This window comes from Hemitrygon akajei, chromosome 11, assembly GCF_048418815.1.
Source record: "Hemitrygon akajei chromosome 11, sHemAka1.3, whole genome shotgun sequence".
In the NCBI taxonomy this organism is placed as follows: Eukaryota; Metazoa; Chordata; class Chondrichthyes; order Myliobatiformes; family Dasyatidae; genus Hemitrygon; species Hemitrygon akajei.
In genome coordinates, this window is record NC_133134.1 from 48688750 (window position 1) to 48715221 (window position 26472).

General features: G+C 39.1%; 1 protein-coding gene across 8 annotated transcripts in view; it reads right to left on the reverse strand.

The window, feature by feature from the left end:
* Positions 1–26472, reverse strand: part of rhbdf1a (rhomboid 5 homolog 1a (Drosophila)) — a 363587-nt gene that overhangs the window by 71999 nt on the left and 265116 nt on the right. For 5 of the 8 annotated variants that reach the window (XM_073060796.1, XM_073060797.1, XM_073060798.1 and 2 more), the window contains one exon: positions 19537–19638. The exons of 1 other annotated variant lie outside the window; for it this stretch is intronic. In XM_073060796.1, coding sequence (XP_072916897.1) covers positions 19537–19638 — 102 coding nt within the window. Of the gene's footprint in view, positions 1–228; positions 360–18245; positions 18457–19536; positions 19639–26472 lie in introns of those variants that run through there. 2 more of the 8 variants (XM_073060803.1, XM_073060802.1) reach the window with 2 other exon arrangements.

Consider the following 26472-nt stretch of genomic DNA (forward strand, 5'->3'; position numbering starts at 1 on the left):
GAAATAATACATTATCACAACACTCTTTCATGAGAGGCTATTTAAAAATGTGAAATAATTCATGCCTTTATGCATTATCAATTGCATGGTGCATTACGTGATTGCATTTAGCAGACATGCAATAAATCTCTTAAAGCAAACCACCATGGATATTTCTTAAAGGATTCAATCGTGAATGTTCTTACTTTATCATGACAGAAATGGCTGCGTACTCAAAGCTGGTAGTACCTTGCCAACACCGCTGGGGTTTGGAAATTCCTACTGATCCTCCAATCCAAACCATGGGGTGACGAGTACAGCTTCCAGCTAGTCCACGCAAGCATTTATGTTTAAGCATGCTCTGCTCTTCACTCTTCCACATCTATCAGCAGAACAGCCTCGTATTTTGACTCTCATGAGCTTATTAAATTCCTCTTGAACACACTCCAACCTCTTTGTAGTAGCGAGTTCTCCATTCTCGCTAAGTAAAGAGGATGTTTCTGGATTCCTTAGTTGATTACTTGAGTGCTATTACAGACTTGATGGCCTCCAGGCCATCTCTTCACCACAAGTCAACTCCCAGTGGATCTCCTCTTACACCATGCACATGCCTCTTGGGGAGATTTAGGGACCAGATTATACTGATAACACAGAACTTTAATCGTCTCCCATTTCTAGTGAACTGAAGTGTCACACAAGGATGTAGATGATTGCATAAAAGCTTGCATCTCTATGGAGCTGCTGTTCACGGATGAGGTGGCAGTACTGAAAAGACTAATGTAGATGACTATTTATGTAGCTGACACTTTGTTAAATGTTCCCATCAACATGGAATGCATTAAATGGTACAACACAAAATGGCATCAACTCTCACAGTGATAGAGTTCAAGTTCTTGCTGCATTCGAAGGGATGGAATTGTACAGAAGAGGCTACATGGCCAAACTATATTAATGCTCGGAATCCTGCTAATCATAAATATTTAGAGGATTAATTTTCCTGCATGACTGTTAGGAAAATAACAATACTTTGCACTCTTGTGAACCATGCTTGATTCATCAGTGAAGTGCAAGTTGACATTCCTCACGACAGATTGGAATGAACTGGATACAGAGGTCAGAAACAGGGAAGCCATTGCAACACCAGTAGTATGCTATGATACAAATCTGCTGGAACTCAGCATCTGAGGAAAAAGCACATTTGCCAAAGCTTCCTTAGTGAAGTTGAATTTACAATAGTCTTCCCATTACATGCCGTAACTCTACCAGATAAAACAAATGCAACACTGAACTCAAGGGCAGGGGTTAGCACAATGCTTTATAGTACCAGCAACCTGGGTTCAATTCCCACTACAGGCTGCAAGGAGGTTGGATGCTCCCCCGTGACTATGTGGGTTTCCTCCTGGTGCCCTGGTTTCCTCTCACAGTGCAAAGTTGTACCAGTTGGTAGGTTAATTGGTCATTGTAAATTGTCCTGTGATTAGGCTAGGACCCAATCAGTGGTTGCTAGGCAGCACGGTTTGAAAGGGCCAGAAGGGCCTATTCCGTGCTGCATCTCAATGAAATAAAACTGTCCAAAGTCTTTCAATTCATTCCTTTTCACATCCTCCATGACATAAAATTACAGAAAACTCAGGAAAATATTTCTAAAAGTATGTAAGGTAAATGTAGCTTGCCAATGATATTCCAATGAATCTTATTCCAAAAGAACCAAAAACTACATGTTCCTCATTAATTTTAATAACTTCCTATAACCCCAATAAGTGCCCCTTGGTGCCCATTTCATACAACCGTTAGTGAGTCTGCCCAGTAACGTTATGTCATTGGCGAGCAAGAAAACTCATCTTCAATGTAGCAATGTTTTCACAAGGGTTCATTACACTTGAAACATTTTACATCATATCACATTAGGAGATATCAAGAAAGACAACCAAAAGAGAAAAGATAATTGCATTAAGCAAGCAGTAAAGCTCTTGGTCAGGTGGCAGAGAGGAGTTACGACTATACCTTGGGCAAGGTGTTGTACCTGCTTAGCCTCCCTGTCCCCCATCCTCCCTGTCCCCCATCCCCGGAATAAGGGTCACACGAAGCCATCGCAGCAGGTAGAGGATGGTCATATCACAAATCTTGGTTCTACGACCACTGATGCCAGGGAGACGATCTCTGCCCTGCCCAGAGGTGGCAAATGGCAAGTTACTTCCACAGAAATATTTGCCAAGAACATGACCGCGATTGCCTATGTCGTACGACATGGCACATAACGATGGTAAAACCTCTTTGCCCTGGAGCTTGCTCACCACTGAAAAACATTATGCTTGATCAGACTGTAAACCTCAACTCCTACCTACCATAATCTTTAACCCTCTTGCTTATCGGGCATTTGTCTACCTCTGCCTCAAAAATATTTCAGGGTTTTATCCCACTGCTTTGAGAAAGAATTCCAAAAATTATGGACACCAAAAAAATTGTAACTCATCTCCACTTTAAATGGGTGGCCTAGTGGCCTCGTTCTAGATTCCTCCACAAAAGAAAGCATTACCTCAGGATCTTGAGTGCCTTCTGTCTCTTCTGCAGATACAAGCCTATCATATCCAACCATTCCTTACATGAGGAATTACCAACTGCAACTGTTAGCCTTCCCACCTATTCACTGCCTTAGCTACAAAGGTGGCAAGATCTAGCGAGGGATGGAATTCTTGTGCTTATAAACTTAGCAGCTCAAGGTACACGGATGATTGATAGAGGGTATTATCAAAATATTAAAAGAGTTCTCACTTGCTTTGATCACGAGCTCTTCAGGCTTGATTAAATTAAACAGACAGCAACTCCAAGGAAGTTCAATCTCCACACAACTTTCTCACCCTCCAGACATTAGTTTGTTCTGGCACCAGCAGCAATGGAAAAACGAATGCTCCCTGATACAATTTTGAATTTGAATACACGATTTGGGCAACTAATGAAATCTGTTACGACGATGTATGAAGTGGTAAACTGTACATTCGAACCGTCCCTACTTGTTGAGCAACATGCCTGCGCTTGCCTCTTAACTGAAGCACACTTACATTTTGTTTTGGAAGTTCCTTTCAGAGTAAATCAGAAGTATCACTTATCTTTAAGAGTACAATGGCACTCTTTGAGAAGTGAGAAGGTGCTTCCTTTTGAGAACTACTTGTGCATAGAAATACTCATTTAATTTGTTGGTTGCACAGCTGAGTGATCTGACCCGTATCATAGAATTCTACAAAAACAGAATTATAAAATGATTCAATTCACTGATATTCAAATAACCGACCCTTTAAAAAGCCTAATATTTGTCTATGAAGGTGCCAACTTGCTGACCAGTTTTGGCACAAAACTAGTGCTCATGTGTTTACCTTCAGAGCTTAAAAAAAAGTAATTCACTGAACTGAGTTAACTTTCATCCTTATCCTAAATCTGTCAGTTGAACTCTGGCTAAATCTGTCATTGTTAGTCACAGATAATAATTCATCCTGGGTAGATTATTGGTCACAAAACTGCTGCTCATTAGTGATGGAGGTGAAGCATTGCTCAGCACAAGGGTGGTGGTCAGGTTCAGTGGGGTTTCAGCCCGAAACATCGACTGTACTCTTTTCCATAGATGCTGACATGGCCAGCTGAGTTCCTCCCGCATTTTGTGTGTGTTGCTCGAATTTCCAGCATCTGCAGATTTTCTGTGGTTTGTGTGATTGAGCCACAGGACAGTTTCTTGTCAGTTTACACAGGCGACATGTTTAAACTGTTTTTGAACTCTCTTAAAAATTATAATTTTTGCATTTTTGACAGATGCACGAGTAATTGTCAACGATCTCAAAAGTCAGCCGACAGGTTTATTGGCTACTGTAACTTGTCCCTGCTGAAGATAGTGGGAGAACTGAATACAGGAGTGATAAGAGAAAGAGTAGATTACTGGGAACTTGGAAGAAAATGGTATTGGTAGGATTGATCCAAAAGTGGGTTCTGACAGTAATCTGTTAGCTCCCCTCTTGTTATGGCAGGAGTGATATTTCTCTCTGCCTTGTTAGTGAGAGAGAGAGCCTGTGGGATATTGAAGTGTTGGGATAGTGTCTTTTCTGATGGACTCAAGGTTGTGGTTTCTTTAGGAGCTTTGCTATTTCACGGCAGGTGGTGGGGCACTGATGCTTTTGCTGAGGCGTGGGGGCAGTCAAAGCTTTGCTGCTGCTTGTGTGTGGGGGGGGGCGGTTTTGGTGTTTTATCAATTTTTCTCTTGGGGCTTTCCTTCTGTTTCATGGATGTCTGCGAAGAGTAAGAATTCCAGGTTGTATGCTGTATAAATTCTGATATTAAATTAAATGCCAAACTATTCCCTTGTGTTTTTTTAAATCCAAAATATATGATATTCAGAATAAAAAATATTTAAATGAGTAAATACTGTCCAGTGGTGAAAGAACCCTACATTGCGGGCCCTTGCAGTGGCTGCACCAAGCTTCAGTGCATCCCTCAGCAAGTATTTCTGCAGCCTTAAACGTGTCTAGAGATATCTCATTGAGCAAATTTAGGGGCAGACCTAAGGAGGTCTTTCAACTCTTGATGCCCATCATTGCGTGTGTCCTGGGGAACAGCCCAGAAGTGACAGATTCCTCGGTTACGCAGCTGCCTAAGGTGAACCTTGACATGAGCCCTGGCAGCTTCCTCCACAGTCTCTTTCAGAACCCAGTCTGCAAAGTAGTGAGCGAGCATCTTGTCTCCACTACAGTCCTCTTGGGGGCCCTGTGCAGTGGGAGTGATGTTCTGAGCAGGCAGGAAGGATCTGACTGGGAAGGTCCCTCTCATCACCAGCCAAACAAGGTATTGGTGCCCACTGGTGAGATCGGGTGATCAAGATGGTCTGGACAGTCTGATCAATGAACCACCACAGTGTCCATCGAAAACTTCTCCCGCAGTGTCTGCAGGGCATTCTGTGCTGACCAATGGCTGTTGGACGTTTTTGGTCAGGAAGAACTTTTCCACAAAGGTCAGGTAGTGCAGCAACAACCAGCTGACTGGGAAGTTACACAGCATCGGGGCCAGAGCCACCCTTTGCAGCATGAGAGGCAGAAGGTACCTTGGTAATAGCAGGACTCGGTGCCTACGTACTTTGGTTCTGTACACAGCCTGATACAGCCACACATGAAAGTGGTCATCGGGACAGAGATGATATTGGGTACATTTTAGTTGTACAATGGATACATTAAGTAGTTTCCTTCCATGCCTAAATATTAAAAGAACGCTAAATATTTGGGAGGGAAGAGATTGGGAGCAGGAGCACACTGCTGTCAACATTATCTTTGTTGGGGGACGTCACGTGATGACGTAGGATCGAGACGTGGAAATCCAGCTCTCCCATAAAAAACCAGTAAAATAATGTTTAAGTGAAGAAAAGTTAGTAAATTTTTTTTAAAATTACTTATAAACTACTTAGGATTGTCTTAAGATATGTCTCCTAAACAGAAGCAGAAGAAAACTACTACTTTGAAGACAACACAAGTTGGAAAAGAATCAAGGATGGCCGCCATCAAAGAGCCTCGGGCTCAAGTGCATTTTACCTCCGGCGATACAGAACAGGAAACTGTGGCAACATCAACCGTTTCCAAAAAAAGAGCAACAGGAATTGTGCATGGGCAAAGGAAGGGGCATGCGCAAACACGAGCAACCCAAACTACAAATCCCAGCTATAGCGGAACTGAAAGTGAAAGTGAATATGAGGTGGAATCAGATTCTCTGGATAAATCAGACAAAGATGAAGAGACAAATAAAGAAGAGCAACAAGAAGAGGTTGGAGGTGATATTGGAGACATAAAAAAATCTTTGATGCAAATAAAGCATGAATTAAAAGCATTAAAAGTAATAAAAAAAAGATTAAAAATTTGAAGATTATGTTTGATAAAATGATGAAAAGACAGGACAAAATGGACAAGAAAATTAAAAACTTGTAAGAAACAATGGGAGACACCATTGATAGAGTGAATAAAATGGAAGATAACACTTCTGCCTGGACATCAGAAAGAAAACGGTTGTTGGAAAAAGTGGATGTACTTGAAATTTTTAGCAGAAGAAATAATATTAAGATTGTTGGACTTAATGAAGGTATAGAGGGAAAGGATCCAATAAATTTTTTTCAAATAATGGATTCTGGAAATTTTGGAAATGGAAGAAGGAACCCAGTTAATTGAAATTGAAAGGGCTCACAGAGCCTTAAGATCAAGACCTCAAGTTGATCAAAACCCACGATCAATCTTGATAAAATGCTTAAGATATCAAGATAAAGAAAAGATCCTGAAGGCGGCTGCCCAACGTGCCAGAAAGAGAAACGGGCCATTGATGATAGAAGGGTAAACAGTTCTTTTCTATCCTGATACAAGTTATGACCTTTTGAAGAGAAAGAAGGAATTTAACCCAGCGAAAAAAGTTTTATAGGAAAAGGGTTATAAATTTATATTGCGCCACCCGGCAACCCTGATAATTTTTTTGGATGACGGAAAAAGAAGATTTTTTACTGATTATCGGGATGCGGAAGAATTTGCACATGAACTCCCAAATATTTGCTAATCACAGCCAAAGATTTAAAAGTGAAATGGATTAAAGATGAAGACAGGGACAGTGAATGGAGTTGATGGATGTTTAAGGACAGAGAATATTTAAATATATTCTTAATTATATGATACAGGGGGAGAAAGGTAAAAATTTGAGAAATATTAATCGAGAGTAGTGATATTATTTTTTCCTCTCTTATATATACTTTTTCATGTTACGGGGGAGCTGGGGGAACTTTGGATCGATCGCTACGGGATTCGCGTGTGTAATCATGGCGTTTGCCATGACCCGCACAACGGAGGGGGGTAATGTGTTTTTTTTATTCACAACATTAGTAGGGGGGTATTTTGTTCTTTTTTCTTTATAATCTATTTTTCTTTAATCTTTCTTTCTTTGCCTGGACAATCAGGGGAGGGGGGTGGGAGACACATAGCAACATTGAAAATTTTAAAAAGATTCCCCAAGGTACTACGAAAGTTGAAAAGTTAGGTATTATTATAGATTGGAGTAACCCTGTTAAAAATAATGACTAATTTACTGAATTTTTAAAGTTTTAATGTTAACGGGCTTAATGGACCGGTGAAAAGAAAAAGAATTTTAACATACATTAAGAAAATGAAAATAGATGTAGCTTTTTTTTTTACAAGAAACACACTTAACAGAGATAGAACATCAGAAATTAAAGAGAGATTGGGTCGGAAATGTTATTGCAGCTTCATTTAATTCAAAGGCGAGGGGAGTTGCAATTTTGGTTAATAAAACTTTACCAATTAAAATACAAAATGTATTAATTGATTCTGCGGGGAGATATGTAATTATACATTGTCAAATTTTTTCATAACTATGGACTCTTATGAATATTTATACACCAAATGAAAATGATGTAAAATTTATACAAGAGGCCTTTTTGAATTTGGCTGACGCACATGACAAAATATTAATAGGTGGAGATTTTAATTTTTGTCTAGACCCAGTTTTAGATAGATCAACAAAGGTTGTTACAAAATCAAAAGTAGCAAAATTAACTTTATCATTGATGAAAGATTTAAATTTGATTGATATATGGAGAAGAATTAATCCAAAAGAAAGAGATTACTCATTTTATTCAAATAGACATAAAACTTATTCAAGGATAGATTTTTTCCTATTATCAACAAATATTCAAGACAGAGTGAAAAATATGGAATATAAAGCAAGAATATTTTCAGATCATTCCCCCTTGACAATGACAATGATAATGATGGATAAAGAGGAATCGATTTACAGATGGAGATTTAATTCAATATTATTAAAACATCCAGATTTTTGTGATTTCATGAAAAAGCAGATTCAGTTTTTTTTAGATACAAATTTACATTCAGTTGATGATAAATTTATAGTATGGGAAGCAATGAAGGCATATTTGATAGGCCAGATAATAAGTTATACTTCTAAAATTAAGAAGGAATATATGGTAGAAATAGATCAATTGGAAAAAGAGATTACAAAATTAGAAAAAGAATCTCAAAGATATATGACAGAAGAAAAACGAAGACAACTTGTTAACAAGAAGTTACAATATAATACACTTCAGACATACCGAACAGAAAAAGCAATTATGAGAACTAAACAGAGATATTACGAACAAGGTGAAAGATCACCAAGATTCTTGCTGGGCAGTTAAAAACAGACCAAATTTCCAAAATGATAAATGCAATTAGAACAAGTGTAAATAAAATTACTTATAAACCTTTAGAAATTAATGAAACTTTTAAGAATTTTTATTCTGAATTGTATCAATCAGAATCACAAAATGATAATGTCGAGATAGAAAGGTTTTTATCACAAATAACTCTTCCGAAATTGAATTCGGAAGAACAGAAGGGATTGGATATGCCTTTTACATTAAAAGAGGTCGAAGAAGCTTCAGGATCACTTCAGAGTAATAAGTTCCCAGGAGAGGATGGTTTTCCACCCGAATTTTATAAGAAGTTTAAAGATTTACTAATTCCTCCTTTTATGGAGTTAATATACCAAGCGGAAAGAACGCAAAACTTCCAGAATCTTTTTCTACGGCTATTTTAATAGTATTGCCAAAAAAAGATAGAGATCTTTTAAAGCCAACATCATATAGACCTATTTCTTTGTTGAATACCGACTATAAAATAATAGCAAAAATTTTATCTAATAGATTATCTAAACACTTACCAAAATTAATACATATGGATCAAACAGGATTTATCAAAAATAGACAATTGGCAGATAATGTAACTCGGTTACCTAGCATAATTCATTTGGCACAAAAGAGGGAGGAAATGAGTGTGGCAGTTGCCTTAGATGCAGAAAAAGCATTTGATAGATTGGAATGGGATTTTTTATTTAAGGTACTGGAAAAATATGGATTAGGAGTATCTTTTATAAAATGGATTAAAACCTTAAATACTAATCCCAAAGCTAAAGTAGTGACAAATGGTCAAATTTCAACATCATTTCAGTTAACAAGGTCAACTAGAGAAGGTTGTCCATTATCACCTGCTTTATTTGTGTTGGCGATAGAGCCATTAGCTGAATTAATTAGAACGGACCCAGATATTACGGGTTCAGAGTTAACCAGGAGGAATACAAGATTAATTTATTTGCTGACAATGTTTAGCTTTATTTAACAAACCCACTATATTCGCTGCATAAATTATCTTCTAGATTGGAAGAATATGGGAAAATATCAGGCTACAAAATAAATTGGGATAAAAGTGAAATTCTACCCCTTACTAAAGGAGATTATAGTCAATGTCGACTAATAACTCAATTTAGATGGCCGATAAATGGTATAAAATATTTAGGTATAAGAGTTGATAATGATATAAAGAATTTATATAAATTAAATTATTTACCATTATTGAAAAAAGTTCAAGAGGATCTTGATAAATGGATTACATTACCAATAACATTAGTAGGCAGAGTAAATGCTGTAAAAATGAATATATTCCCTCGATTACAATATTTATTCCAAACACTACCAATACAATTACCACAGAAGTTTTTTCAAGAGTTAAATAAATGGGGGGACGTCACGTGATGACGTAGGGTCGAGACGTTGGGAATCCAGCTCCCTCGTAAAAAGTAATGAAATAGGGTTTAAATGAAGAAGAGTTAACTAATATCTATTAGAAATTACTTATAAGCAACTCCGGAATATCTTTTGATATGGCTCCTAAACTGAAACAGAAGAAAGTTATTACTTCGAAGACTGTGCAAATCGGTGGGGAAAAAGGCCTAACCGCTTCGGTGAAGCATCGGACTCAAGTTGGATCTCCTCCCGGCGAAGTGCACGGTACTTCTGATGATGAGGGGAAGGAAGCTGTAGCAATGTCGGCGGTCTCTGAGAAGAAACGGAAGGAACGCATGCGCGAAAGTATGTATGAAAAGATATCAACAGAACTACAAAGCCTAACTACGGCTGGAAGTGAAATTGGATCAGAATCGGAAGGAGACACAGACTCTTTGGGAAATTCGGAGGAGGAAGAAAAGGAAAAGAAGAAAGAGATTAAAGGAGACATAAAAGATATCCTGAGATATGACGAATGAATTAAAAGCTATAAGAACAGATATAAAAAGGATACAGAATACACTTGATAATGTGGTGGAAGTAAAAAGATGGAAGTAAAAGTGGAAGAAAATACTGGAAGAATAGAAAAAATAGAAAATGATAATTCTGTCTGGATAGCAGAAAGAAAACGGATGCTTGAAAAAATGGATGCACTTGAGAACTCTAGTAAACGAAATAATATTAAAATTGTTGGTCTTAAGGAAGGTACAGAGGGAGAAAATCCAATAAAATTCTTTCAAGATTGGATTCCGAAAATTTTGGAAATGGAAGAAGGAAGTCAAGTAATTGAAATTGAAAGAGCACATAGAGTTTTAAGACCAAGATCTCAACAAGATCAAAATCCAAGATCAATTTTGATAAAATGCTTAAGGTATCAAGATAAAGAAATGATCTTGAAGGCAACTACTCAGGGTGCCAAAGAGAGAAAAGGGCCATTGATAATAAAAGGGAAAAGAGTTTTTTTTACCCAGATATAAGTTACGATCTTCTGAAGAGGCGGAAAGAATTTAATCCAGTGAAAAAATCTTTATGGGAAAAGGGTTATAAATTTTTATTGAGTTACCCAGCAAAATTGATAATTTTTCTGGAAAATGGAGAAAGAAGTTTTTTTGTTGACTACCGGAAAGCGGAGAAATTTGTACAATAACTACCCGATGTTCATGAAGAGGACTAATGAATTATAGAAATGAAATGGACTTATGATGAAGATTGAAATAAGGTTGGATTTGATGGACATTTATAAAGAAAAAATAGTCGAAGAGAATTAATTGGGAGTAGAGATATTAATTATTTTCTTTTTTTTTCTTCATTAATATATATATATATATATGTTTTTTTTTCTTTCTTTTTGCGGGGGAGCTGGAGGAGCTCCTGATCGACAGCTGCGAGTTTCACGTGTACAATCATGGCGATTGCCATGACCCGTAAAATGGGGGGGGGGGGGGGGTAATGTTGTGTTCTTTTTATTTGCAACATTAGTGGGGGGGTATTTTGTTTTTTTTTCTTATATATTAGTTATCTTTTTTTATATCTTTCTTCTTTTCTGCCTGGATGGTTGGGGAGAGACTCATAGCAACATGGAGAATTTTAAAGAGTTCCCAAGGTATTATGAATGACTAATTTGCTTTCAAATATGTCTGACCAATGTTTTCGATGTAAACAAGAAATTGGTACTTTTTTTTACATTTTATTTGGTCTTGTTCTAAAATTCAACCATTTTGGATTAATTTAATATTTTTATTGGAACAAATTATTGGAGTACAACTTCCATATAGTCCATTGCTATTTTTATTAGGAGACATTGAAGGGACAATAACGAAATTTAAATTGAATAAGTATCAGAAAAAATTTATAAAAATTGCTTTGGCAGTAGCCAAAGAAGTTATTGCAGTTACTTGGAAATCTGATTTAAATTTAACTATGGATCGTTGGCTTAATGAAATACATAGTTGTATTCCATTGGAAAAAATTAAGTATAATTTAAGAAATGAATATGAGATATTTTTGAAAATTTGGTCACCATACTTACGAAAGATAGGATTAGATACATAGGTCCTTTGAAGATAAAATTATAGTAATTGGGGAAAGTGAAAATAAATATCAAAATTATTTTGAACTCCATGGAACATGTGGGGACCCTCCGATATCCAGGCAATCTTTCTTCTCTTTTCTTTCTTTCCTTCTTTTTTTTTCTCTTTAGATAAGGATTAAGGGGGGAGGGTTAAGGGGAGGGGGGAGGGTTAATATCACTTTTCTTACCATTTCATTATTACATTTATTCTTGTAATTTCTAAAATTCAATAAATAAATAATATTTTTAAAAAAGAGTTAAATAAATGTGTGATGAAGTTCCTTTGGAAAGGCAAGATGTCAAGAATATCATTGGAAAAATTGACATGGAAATTTGACCTAGGAGGGTTACAATTACCAAATTTTAAGAATTATTACAAAGCAAATCAACTTAGATTTATTGCATCTTTTTTTGATGAAGATAAACCGGCATGGATTAGAATAGAATTAGATAAAATAGGAGAAAATATACCAGAAGATTTTATATATAAGTGGGAATCTAAATGGATACGGGAAAAGAAAGAATCTCCTATATTAAAACATTTGATTGATTTATGGGACAAGATAAATGTTGATGATGAGATAAAGAAATCTTTATTAGCAAAGAGACCTTTAATTCAAAATAAACTTATTCCTTTTACAATGGATAACCAACTTTTATATAATTGGTTTCAAAAAGGGATTAGATATATAGGAGATTGTTTTGAAGGAGGTATATTAATGACATTTGATCAATTAAAGAATAAATACAAAATATCAAACAACACTCTTTTTTGTTATTTCCAATTAAGGGCTTATTTAAGAGATAAATTGGGTCAAACAATGTTATTGCCGAAACCTAATGAAATAGAAACTTTAATTCAAAAAGGAAAAATTAAAAAATTTATTTCTTGTATGTATAGTTTGATTCAAAAACAGGCAATTAAACAAGGAATTCATAAGTCAAGACAAAAATGGGAAAGTGATTTGAATATTAAAATTGAAGAAACAAGTTGGTCAAGACTATGTCTTGACAGTATGACAAATACAACAGATGTCCGGTTAAGATTAGTGCAATATAATTTTTACATCAATTATATATTACTCCACAAAAAATAAATAAATTAAACCCAAATTTATCTGATCAATGTTTCCGATGTAATCAAGAAATTGGTACTTTTTTACACTCTACTTGGTCTTGTTTTAAAATTCAACCTTTTTGGACAAATTTAAGAGTTTTATTGGAACAAATTATTGGAACACAACTTCCACATAATCCAACATTATTTTTACAAGGCGATATTGAAGGGATAAAACCGAAATCCAAACTGAATAAATATCAGAAAGAATTCATAAAAATTGCATTGGCAGTAGCCAAAAAGTCTATTGCAGTTACTTGGAAATCGGATTCATACTTAAGTATAGATCGTTGGAAGAATGAAATTTTCAGCTGCATTCCACTTGAAAAAAATTACTTATAATTTAAGAGATAAATATGAAATATTTCTGAAAATTTGGCGCCCCTATTTACAAAAGATAGGATTAAATATATAGGTGCTCCGAAGATAAAATTATTGGTTATTTGGGGAAATAAATAAATATATATACTAAAGCTATTATGAACTCCGTGGAGCATGTGGGGATCTTCCAATATCCAGGCACTCTTTCTTTCTTTCTTTCTTTTTTCTTCTCTCTTTTTTTTCTCTTTCTACAGGGATATGTTAGGGGGGAGGGGTTAAGGGGAGGGGGGAAGGGTTGATAAATTTTTTTCCTTCTGTAACTATTTGAAAATTCAATAAAAAAATTTATATAAAAAAGAATAAAAAAACAAAAAACATTATCCTTGTTACTGTGGCCAACATCATACCCTTTCCATCATCTATGAAGCACAGGTCAGCTGTCTCATTAAATACTTATCTGGAACGTTGCAGCTCCACCAACATTCAAGCACCTTCCACTGCAAACAACCCATTTCGTTGGCACACCATCCCTATCAATAATATTCATTCCTTGAACCATCATCAAATTGTCGCTGCAGTATGCATCATCTACAAAATGCATTACACACACACCCAGGCTACTCTGACAGCACCTCCCAAACCCATAATCTTTGCTACCAAGACAGACTACGACAAGGGCCCAAACACATGGAACACCACCTGCAGGTTCCAATCTCAACAGGGAAATCTATCAGCAGTCTGTCTGTGCTTAATACTAATACTCCGTGCTTAATAGCACCTTCACTTGGAGGACTATGGTGATGCTGCATTACCTTCACAAGAGGAATTCGAGATGCGTAATAAATTTCTAGCCTTGTCCAAATCCCACAAATCAAGTTTGAGAAAAAAAAACTTATTTCAGGACAGGGTGCTAGCCAACCAGCAAGCCTAAAAGGACGCCCCTTTAGAGGGGGAGGAATTTCTTTAGCCATAGGGAGGTTAATCTATGGAATTCATTGCCACAAACAACTGTTGAGGCCAAGTCATTGGATATATATTGGGCATACCAGTGCCCATGAAGAACAGGATGAGCTGCTTCAACAAATTATGGCCCCATGGTACGCACATCTACTGTGATTAAGTGCTTTGAGAAGTTGGTCGTGGCTAGAATCAACTCTGCCTAAGCAAGGACCTGGATCCACTGCAATTTGCCGATCACCACAATAGGTCTACAGCGGAAGTGATCTCACTGGCTTGCACTCAGCCTTGGATCACACCTGGATGAAAGTAATACCTTTGTCAGGCTGCTGTTTATCGATTACAACTCAGCAATCAACAGTCATATCCTAGGTTCTAAATAACAAGCTCCAAAACCTGAGCCTCTGTACCTCCTGCTGCAACTGGATACTTGACTTCCTCAATGGGAGACCCTCAAAGGATTGCAAACAATCAACACTGGCACACCTCAAGGATGCGTGCCAAGCCCACTGCTCTATTCTCTCTACAGACGTGCCTGTGGGGCTAGGGACAGTTCCAATGCAATCTACAAATTTGCCAATGACACAACTTTCGTTGGCAGAATTTCAGATGGTGGTAAGGACATGCACAGGAGCAAATTAAATCGGCTGGCTGAGTGGTTTCAGCAATAACCTTGCACTCTACGCAAGACCAAGGAATCGATTGTGGACTTCAGAAGGGGAAGTCAAGGGAACACACTCCAGTCCTTATTAAGAGATCAGAAGTGGGAAGTGTACTTGAGTAATATTAAAAGTACACGAATGGCATAAGCATTATGCTATGAAGTCACATTTGCCCATCACGCTAAAAGCAAACTCACGGGCACTAGCCTCTCCAGCATCAACGACACCTTCAAACGACGATGCTTCAAAAAGGTGGCATCTATCATTGAGGGCACCCCATTACCCAGGGCACATACTTTTCTCATTGTCACCAAAGAGGAGGTACAGCAGCCTGAAGACATACACTGAACATTTCAGCAATAGCTTCTTTCCCTCCGCCATCCAATTTCTGAATGGACAATGAACCATTGAACATTACCTCAGTATTTGCCATCTTTTTGCTCTACTTATTTAATTTTTCATACACATGCAGTATATATACACACACTATATATATCCTCACCATCTATGACATGTCCATTTCTCATTATCACCATCGGTGTGGTAGTCAGAGCCTGGAGACCCACTCTCAATGATTCCTCTCCACCATCAGATTTCTCAGCAGTCCATGAACACCAGCTTTTTTTTTGGACTATTCATTTATCTTTGTATTGTAATATATATAGGTCTTTACACTGTACTGCTGCTGCATCACAACAGATTTCACATCATATGAGACAGTGATAATTAACCTGATTCTAATTTTCTCCTCCCAGACAATTCAGCCAAAGAGGACGCTCCCAGGAACATGAAGGAAATGCCATCAGATCACTGGCTCCCTGTCGTTTTGCAATGCATACACAAGACATACATTGGCACTCGATAGAATAACTGTTTTCTCCCACACTACCACAAATGGAAACTATGTTGATTTTTAAATGCCCGTGTGAAGGTGCCACACAGGGCAGACAGCCCTGTAGTCAGCACCTATGCCTGAACCTGAAAAATAATTCAAGGTTTATTCATTTAACCCACAGTTTATTCACTTGAGAAAATACATGCAAAGTCACAGGATTTATGGAGCATATTTAAGATTTGCCTCACCACAAACTATCTTTATAGACATTATAAAAAATAGATGAATATATACAGTACCATTCTATAATTATTTAATATGTAATCGCTTGTGTTTCTGGAAATGCCTTCATAAAGAACCTGATTACATTGTATGTAATGGATAAGGAAGCAAAATTTACGGGCAGTAATACAGAAAAAGGTTTAGATTCAGTTTCCATTAACCAGCTTCGTCCATGTTAGAGAGGAAATACTATTAAGGTGTAAAGAAGAATTACTTGACCCACATCAAAGCAACTGTCCCATCAACCTGCCTTCAAAGTTATGCCAGAATTCAGAGCTGGATATGTGAAGCAATAAACCAAAGGCAAAATAGCGAGCCAGTTTGCATGCCTTCAGTCAGGAACAAAACCTGTGTGCAAACTACAAGAAGAAAAGGAGAAAGTTTGGATGTGATGACTTCTGTGGGTGAATTGTTTGTTTGCTGGAAACTGTAGATTCCTATTTGGTAACTGACTGAACTAAGGCTTTTGAGCATTGCACAATGACTTGTACTACTAGAATAAAATCTGCTGAAGGAACTCGGCGGGTTGAGTAACGTCAGTGGAAGGAAAGGAACCGCCAAAACTCTGCATTAGGACAGGACTGAAGTCTGTGCCTGACACGCACTGTGTTCCCTTTAAGAAAACTGCTGGGTAAAGCAGCATTGTGAGGAAAAGAAACAGAAATCTGTCTTGAACTGCAGTAACTTCAGATAGATGCTAATGTTTACATAAGAAAGCAGCTGGATGTGGTCCAAACCAGAGCGACACCAACAATAAAACTAATGTGGATCCAGTGTTCCCAGGCTCAGAGATAGAAATAATATACGTCTGACTTTGCAAACAGCAAACACAAGATGCCCTTCAGAATAGGCAGTTGTATCAGATCGCCTGTCATGCCCACACTGCATTGGCCACACATCTGCCCAGCTTTGTCCCAACACTACTGAACATCTGGAAGTAAACGATGAAAGAGTAAGGGGCAAAACTGTTCCAGTACAAAGTCTGCATTCCAACATCTGCCCCATCACATTAGCTGAGCAACAACTTTTTATGAAAATGAATCCAAAGTACAAAAAGTAGCCCACCAGAATTGCAACTTGCTGTTTATATCTGTGGACTAAACCTCTAATCAATGGCCAACCACAACTTATCACTTCAATCACACGCAAGTATGTCAAAATTAAATATTTGCCATTCCATTACTTAAGCAATGATGCGAAAGTTCTTTTGAAAAGATTAAGTGAAGGGCTGAAGCAGTCACAAAGGAAGCTTCAGGTTCAACCTCGAATCTCAGAACTATCTACTTCAGCATGTCTAATGGGAGGGCTGTACCTTATCGGCAGCAAAAGAGAGTGGTTGGTAACCTTCATATGCAAGGCTTTTCCCTGTGATGTACACTGGATGCTACCATTACTTATCCTACCACAAGCTTTGCATTTGAAGGCAACCACCTGTCTTTCACTGACAGTCAGGTAATTACATTTGGCAATCAGGTACAAGAATGTGGTTTAATGGTTCCTAATCCCTGATGGGCACTACATGCCAGGGCACCTTCCTTCTGCTGAAAGCTGAAGGATATTGTATATTCTGGCCACAGGAATAGGATTTGAGAGGAGAAAGGGGTGCCAAAGGACCTAAATGGTCTTGTGCAGTGGCCAGGGAGGTGAAGTGGCATTGGACTGCTTCAGTTAGGTATCAGTGCTTAGGGGGGATGATTAGGAATTTGGTAGGTGGGACTGAAGGCAGGTGGTGAGGAGGGTGAGAAATCTGGAAAATCAGCAATAAGGAAACAGTACAAAGGCTGATCCAACCCCAAATAAACTCACTTACCTGGCAGGTGTTTGAGTGGCACAATACTTGGGGGGAGGGTCGTCAATGCCCCAAAGAGTACCCGAGTGGTTAATTCCTCATAGAAAGTTTATCCTTATTTCCAATTAATGCACATTGCAACTTATTTCTTTTAAACTACCTCAAAGCTGTATAATTGCATGATACAATTAGAAAATCATCATAATAACCATTAAATGACTTGAGCCAGCCTTATTAGGGTACTGCAGCAATATTAACCTGAAAGGAAAGAAAAGACCCGAAGGCAAAGGTCAGATAATGCCCCCGGGGCTCTGTGCTGGGACTGGTTCATACTGCACATACATAACATTCAGCCAAATATTTAAAATAATAACTATTATAATTAAATGGCAATTAAACTATCATATTTCAACGAGGAAATGACAAACATGAATAAATAAATAGCAGGTAGAAAGGCAGTCACACTGCTAACTAAACATAGAACACAAAAGGTTATACATTTAAACCATTAAAGAGAGAAAATTTTGGTTTTCACATTCAGCGAATGAATCTGACATTTCTCAATAAACATTAAGTAAACAGATCTAGTTCACAGTACCTGCTCAATATTAGGGAAGGCATGCCCGTTCAATAAAGATGTCATGACTCGTTCAAGTTCTTGAGTTGGTTAAAAAGCTTAAGCCACTGAGAGTTAACTTTACGTCAGATATTCTCCCAGCTGATTCCTAATTACGATACCCTTTTTTTCCCCCAAAAAAAGTTAAGCCACTCTCTATCCCAGTTGTTCCAGTATGATTCTTCAACTAGACATTGCGTATAAGCATGTATGACGTTTGAGGGCGCAGCTATTAAAAAGCTGGCCTCTAGTTTTGGAGAGAGCAAAACGTGTGTAAAGAGGCAAACCTCGCCTGGCAAGTCTCATGATTCTGACTTGCATGCCACAGATTTTTGTGGTAAAAACAAAGAGCCATTTAACCTGCTCATCTGTGCTTTCAAACACAGGTGGCAAAGAGCTGAATTAGACATTTGGCTAATAATATGCAAATGCAGCAGAATTCGGAGAGTTCTGATCATTTGTTGCTTTCACTTCATTAAAATTCTTAACGGTTTATTTTCAAGATTTAAGCGACTGTGTAACTGCTTGGATCACTCTCCAGGGCTGCATGTTTAATCATGTTCTTTCAAGGTCTAAAAGCAACCACGACTTTGAAAGAGGAAACTAAAACGCATGCCTAGAAACATCCCAAACGCAAAAACCACAACTTTTATAATCTTTGGTAAATTGAAAGTGGTTTTTAATGACACTTCAAATGGCAATGTTATCGACTTATAATCTCCAAGCCAATTATATTGTACATTGTTGATGCACAACATCACAATTATATTGCGATGATCAGAATAGGAAAAAAACACTACATACTTTCAGCTATAATGGCTCCATTTTATTCCATACCTTTTGGAGTTATACACTTCAGGGATAACATTAGATCACATGTCACAGAATATTGGGGGGGGTCAATATGCTCAGCGAAAAGGTTGTAGTTAGCTACAAAACAACTTCATTCTTGCTGCACAATCCAATTTAAAAAGGTTAAATTTAGATTAGAACAGAAAGCATTGTGTGCTTTACACACTACATGCATTACGCATTACAATCATGAGGGCTAGCACTTGCTCACATTGCACTTTAGTTCTGCATATTGCTGCCATTTAAAGAGCACTGATAAATAATGCAGATGTCATGCATAAATTACTGAGCAATTCTAGAGAGGTCCCTCTTGTCCACAAACGCACAATACACACAGTGCCAGTGACATATCCTCACAGCTTTAGTACATTAGAGCAGGAGCTCGCATGCTGTACAGACCAAGCACAAACATCACAGGTACCTCAGCAAAGATCTGGCAGAGAAAGACTGGTGCCTTTTCGGTGGGCTCCTACCAGCTCTGTGACCTTTTATAGGCATTGTGTTAATTCTTTCAAACCGCACCCTTGGGTTGTAAGGAAAGATGAAGTAAAAAGTAAAATAGATAAAGTTGAAAGGATAGTCACAATAAAAATAACTATTCATTGTCAATTATTTGCACACTGATAAAGATCAAACCCATTTTTCCAGACATATGTAAAGTACAACTCTTCTTCAATCAAAAATCAAACAGAGGTTGGCAGAATTCCACTTCCCATTCTGACATGTTAGTTCATGGCCTCCTCTGGTGTCGTGATGAGGCCATATTCAGGTTGGAGAAGCAGCACCTTATATTCCATCTCGGTAGCCTCCAACCTGATGGCATGAACATTGATTTCTCGAACTTCTGGTAATGACCCCCCCCCCCGCCGTCTTCTCCATTCCCCATTCCTTTTCCCTCCCTCACCTTAACTCCTTACCTGCAGATCGCCTCCCTCTAGTGCTCCTCCCCCTTTTCTTTCTTCCATGGTCTTCTGTCCTCTCCTGTCAGATTCCCCCTTCTCCAGCCCTGTATCTCTCTCACCAATCAACTTCCCAGCTCTTGACTTCACCCCTCCCCCTTGCAGCTTCACCTTTCACCTTGAGTTTGTCCTCCCCTCCCCCCACCTTCTAGCTCTGACTCCTTTTCCTCCCTCCAGTCTTGGGGTAAGGGTTTCAGCCCAAAACGTCGACTGTACTCTTTTCCATAGATGATGCCTGGCCTGCTGAGTTCCTCCAGCAATTTGTGTGTGTGTTGACAGATTGGCAAGTTATTTAATTAATCCTAAAAACAACATTCATTGTCAAATTTGTAACTAAGCAATGCAGGCATTTAGATTAACTGGATGACATGCTTCATATTTTGCGATGTTGAGATTTTATTTGCTGCAAAGTCTGGCACATTTTGCCGGCCTGTATGCCACAGAGGAAAGTAGTGCGTGGTTTCCCACAGTGACAGGGTCTAGACTATTGCAAATGACAACAGATGATTCACAGAATCTGCAGCAACAATCTGCTGGAAGGACTCAGGTCAGTCAGTACTTGTGGGAAGACAGCAATTGTTAATGTTTTTGGTCAAAATCCTGCATTAGGGACAGAGTTCTTCCTACAGATTCTTTGGTGGTGCAAATCAATGTTCTGTTACATAACAGTCCTTATCAGAATAGCAAACGAGGCACATTAGGTATGCAGTTCAGTACCCAATGCCAACTAGAAATTGAAGGCTGTAACTGCAACATCCTGAGTGAGAGATTACTGTGCATGATAGTTCCGCTGCATTCCTCTCCACAAACTTGCTGCACAGTCCACATTAAAAAGGCTAAATTTAGAACAGCCTTAGGAGCTGCCTCCCTCACCATAAAAGGATTCTGCAGTCAGCACAGGGTAGTTGGTTGCTAGCTTTGGACCAGACAACTTTGCACGATGGAAGGCTGGAGCTGCAGTGGAGGCACAGGAAGATCTCCGACAGCCTTGTGCTACTCTGGGATAATATTGCCTACTGTATGTGCAGGGCCAAGGAGTAAAGCCTGCTCAGTCAGCTTGGAGCTTGCTAAAACCTTTGATAGGATATCACACACATACAATACGATGGGTGATTTATATGTTCGTGGCCTAAGGTAGACTGAGTCAGTTTTAGAAAACCTAGCACATTTATTTTTCAACATAGTCGCCTCCTACATTTACACACACAGTCCAGCAGTCGTGGAGCATACGGATTTTGGACCTTCAGAAAGTGTCCACGGCAGGGGTGATTCATAAGTTCGTGGCCTAAGGTAGAAGGAGATGAGTTATACAGCTCTCTTTACGTGCTCATGCAGTTCAACTGTTTGAGTGATTGTGCAGAAAGTTTGAAGTTAATAACTCAGGGGTGATTGATAAGTTTGTGGCCTAAGGTAGAAGGAGATGAGTTTTCCAGCTCTTGTTACATGCACATGCAGTTCAACTCTGAGTGATTATGCAGGAAGTTTAAAGTTAATAACATCTCCTTCTACCTTAGGCCACGAACCTATCAATCATCCCTGAGTTATTAACTTCAAACTTTCTGCATAATCACTCAAACAGTTGAACTGCATGAGCACGTAAAGAGAGCTGTATAACTCATCTCCTTCTACCTTAGGCCACAAACTTATCAATCATCCAGTCAGTGGTGAGTGGGGTGCTGCAGGGGTTGGTGCTGGGCCTGTAGCTGTTTACCATTTACATTGATGATTTGGAAGAGGAGACTGAGTGTAGCATAGCAAACTTTGCCGATGACACTAAACTGAGTGGAAAAGCAAATTGAACAGAGGATGTGGAGAGTCTGCAGAGGGATATAGATAGGTTAAGTGAGTGGGCCAAGGTCTGGCAGATGGAGTATAACGTTGGTAAATACGAGATCATCCACTTTGGAAGGGATAATAGAAGAGCAGATTATTATTTAAATGGTGAAAGATTGCAGCATGCTGTTGTGCAGAGGGACTTGGGAGTGCTTGTTCATGAATTGTAAAAAGTTGGCTTGCAGGTACAGCAGGTTATTCAGAAGGCAAACAGAATGTTGGCCTTCATTGCTAGAGGGATTGAACTCATGCTGCAACTATACAGGGTACTAGTGAGCCCACACCTGGAGTACTGAATGCAGTTCTGGTCTCCATACTTGAGGAAGGATATAATGGCTTTGGAGGCACTGCAGAGGAGGTTCACCAGGTTGATTCCAGAGATGAAGGGGTTAACCTATGAGGGGAGATTGAGTTGCCTGGGACTATACCCTGGAGTTCAGAAGAATGAAAGAGGATCATATAGAAACATACAAATTATTGAAAGGGATAAATAAGATAGAAGTAGGAAAGTGGTTTCCATTGGGAGGTGAGACTAGAACTAGGGGGCAATGCCTCAAGATTCAGGGGAGAAGATTTAGGACGGAGATGAAGAGAAACTGTTTCTCCCAGAGAGTGGTGAATCTGTGGAATTCTCTGCCCAGGGAAGCAGTTGAGGCTTCTTCACTAAACGTATTTAAGATACAGTTAGATAGGTTTTTACATAGTAGGGGAATTAAGGGTTCTGGGGAAAAGGCAGGTAGATGGAGCTAAGTTTACGGACAGATCAGCCATGATCTTATTGAATGATAGGGCAGGCTCGATGGGCTTGATGGCCTACTCCTGCTCCTATTTCTTATATTCTTATGTAAGAGAGCGTGTCCTGGATGGTGAGGATCCTCGATGATGAAAGCTGCTTCCCTGTGACAGCGTTCCTTATAGATGTGCTCGGTAGTGTGGAGTGCTTTACCATAATGGACTAGACCATATCCACTACCTTTTGTAGGCTGTTCCCACCATTCCAACATCCTCTCAAAAATCAGGTCTGACTAGCTGAAGGTAGTGGGATTCTGGTTCAAAGCTGCCGAGGCATGTACCAGGAACTGGCTGGAGAGGAAGGTGAAACAAATTATGGGTCTGTAGGAATGGCATTCTCGGTCAATAACTGGGAACAACTTGGCTTACGGGTATCATATGTTCTCGGGCAACAGTACTTGGCATGTGTGGCTTGGTCCTCATTCCTCTTCCTTAGTAATAATTTTGCCAGTACTTTCAGTTTATGAGGGGGCCAAGATGGGGCACATTCTATACAACCTCTGAGAATGGACAGAAGCATATCCAACATTTCCCTCATCCTGATGATCACCTTCATGTGTGTGGCTGTTAGTTGGTGTGTGGATCCAAAGTACATAGACAAGAAGAGTCACCATGTGTTGAGGTTCTACCTGTCTCTGATGGTGTGGAAGATGTGCTTGGCTCCATTACTGCACAACACCCTAGTCAGCTGGACGTTGCCCTTTGTAGAAGAGTTCCTTCAAGTGTCTTTGCCAAGTCCATCAGGTACTGCAGAAGGTATTGCAGATACTGCTGGACAAGGCAACTATGGATTCAGTGGGCTTATTCACTAACCAAATGGTCCAGAACATCAGAAGATCATCTCACCACCAGATCTGACCAAGAAGCTCTAAAACCTCACCTGGCTGGCAGTACCCCCACCCACACCAGTCAGAAGCTTCCTGTAGAGTTAACAGACCACCCACAATGTAACCTGTCCTTGGAACAGCTGTGTTGCAGAAGATGGGGTTACCCACCCCTTTGCAGATGAGGGTGTGGAGAAGGAATCAAGGGACTGAGCTCGTTCAGCTGTGTAACAGAGGTCTCTGATCTACAGGCTGTTCCCACGGACACATACTGAGACAGACATCACATGCAGCTGGAAGGCCATCAACTCTGTGAAAGATGTCCCTCTGGTCTACTCAAGACTTACTGGTCTTCTAGTTGAGTGAGACTTCTCTAAGGAAATGCTGCAAATAAGCACAGCCCAGACTGCAGAAGTACTTGCTGAGGGGTGCACAGAAGCTCAGTGTTGCCCCTGCTAAGGCTCTAGGGGGTAAGGACCACAATCTAGTCCCCTTTTGTTACTGCACAGAGGAGGGGGCTTGCGTGCGAAAGCCCTTCAAACAATGAAAGATGAACCACCTCAGGGAGCCACATGAGTGGCAATAGTGTGATGTTATCTTTTTCTTTAAATGTTTAACTACTCAATTAACAGTCATGAATGCAAAAGTTCTTTGCACATATATTTTTATTAAGAATAAGGTATGTGCTTCTTTATATAACAGACAACTTTTAGTTTTTAGAGAAAATTCAACTCTACTGTCATAAGAGTCTTATTGTACAGAAACAGGACCTTCAGTCCTCTACGTGTAAACCAATTAATTTACCATTTACTCCCATTAGGTCCATAGCCCTCAATGCCTTAGTAGTTCAAGTGCTTGTCAAAAATTATAATGGGCTATCCCATAAAATGAGTGGTACCCCTATCACTATCAGATAAACTACTACCATTTCAGCTTACACTAAGCTTAATAATAACTTGCAAGTGGTACACATACTCCCAATCATCTCTTATGTGCCTGGCTGCAAATCAGTATGTTGACTCCCACAGGCATGTTTCAAGCTACAATAAAATAGCGAGTGGCAATCAAACTTCTTAAGGATCTAACTCCCTAACTTTCAGCTATTAGGCACATTATTTTATTGCTGCTGTTCCTCTCAGCACTTTGTGGTGCATCAGGCAGCAGCTTTGACGTTTCTTTTAGCATCTGTTGTTTTTTTTAAAACGAGGCTGAGATGCCAGCTCGATGCTCAACCTAGCACAGACAGAAAACGAGCAAGGAGCTGGCCGGATTTGAACACAGAACCTCTCGCCTCGAAGTCCAGTGCAAATGCCTCTGCACCATCAGTCAGCTCAGGGATGCTGCTTTTGGAATAATTTGTGTATTTCACAAACAATATATTACACCAGTAATTATTAATAACTCCATTTTGCAATGCTGCTCAGAGCAATATCAAAATATTTCAGAATGTTTAAATACTTCAAGTGAGCACAATGTTTTCTTTTAATGCCTATTGGAGGAATGGCATTATATCTAAAATTCACACATTAGTTTTCAGCAGCTCATGGGAATAAACAAGTAGCTAAGAAACAAAATGAATGCATTCATACATTGTTAACAGGCAAATTCAAATATTGAAGCGACTCAGTTTTATTAAACAAAATGGGATAAGCTCCTTCCAAGATTTATCACTGTCAAAAACAAAACTGGTTACAAAAGCCCAAAACTCTGTGACATCAAGTGTCTTTATTTTGGTGACTCTTGGCTGCAAACTATTCAAGCAAGAGGACAAAAAACTATTCTCTTTTTAGAATACCCATAACTTTTCAGACATTTTTTCCTCAAATGCTCTATATTCAACTCCTTTGTGAGAGCATGAACATTAACATGAGGTTTGTTGTTTTACAACTTCACTTGTCCAGGATTTGCAAGAGAAAACAATAAAAAACCTTCAAGTGTTGAAATGCAGACTTTTTTTATGAAGTGAACTGAAGACTTCATAACAGGTATGGTGCTCCTCAATCCTCACTGGGTGCTTGTGATGCACCAAGCAGGAAAGCTTTTGGCATCAGAGCTACTAACACTATGACTATGAAAGTGCATGTTTCAACCAAGACAGGGAATAAGATATGCACCTTTGTTATTACTGAGTCCACAGTAGAAGACAACAATGAACTTGGTTCCAACATACAGGTGGACGAGGCCGAGGTTGCTTTGTTTCTTCCAGCAGCTAGCAATGCTGTCGACTGCTCTTAAGAGTTTAGGCTATGGCAGGGCATTTTTAAGTTGATGTTTGCATGTGACACTGTAGCAGTGCGCTACACGCAGCGCTGCAATAACGACATGGAGTCGGTGAGCTACAGTTGCAAAAGAGATTTATTCAAACTTCGTGGCCTTGCTTTAAAGCCTTCCTGATCACGCCCTCCCCGGGCGGAAATGCGTATTCACAGTCCCGTCCCGCGTGTGGGCTTTTCCCCTTGCTAGTGAAGCAGGCTTGGCGCCCTCTTTGGGACCTGCCTCAAAGCCGGCACGCGCCGCTTTGTGAGCCGGTTCGAGTGCGCTGGGAAGTGGGTCGCCACAACACCTCAATTTACATGGACTTAACTTGAATAATCAAGATAAGGGCCAAGAAGTGGCATAATTTGCACGGGTAACACTTTACACTTCAATGTGCATCGCCTTTGATGACAGGTAGAGCTCTTAGCTGCAGTAGTAATTCAGTGTGTTTTCATGCATAATAACATTTTCAATTCTAGATTTTCATGAACTATTTATATTGCAAAATAAAGTCATTTGAAAATGGGCTTCAAAATGACATGCTACGCTGACCTCTTCTCCGGCTCTTAATCACTGTGCAAGTGGCCATACCTCCAACTGAACTTTTCAACATTTTATACTAATTTGAACAAATTATTTCTCTATTGTGCTAATCTCATACACGTGACCCGGACACACTTAAATATTCTAGTG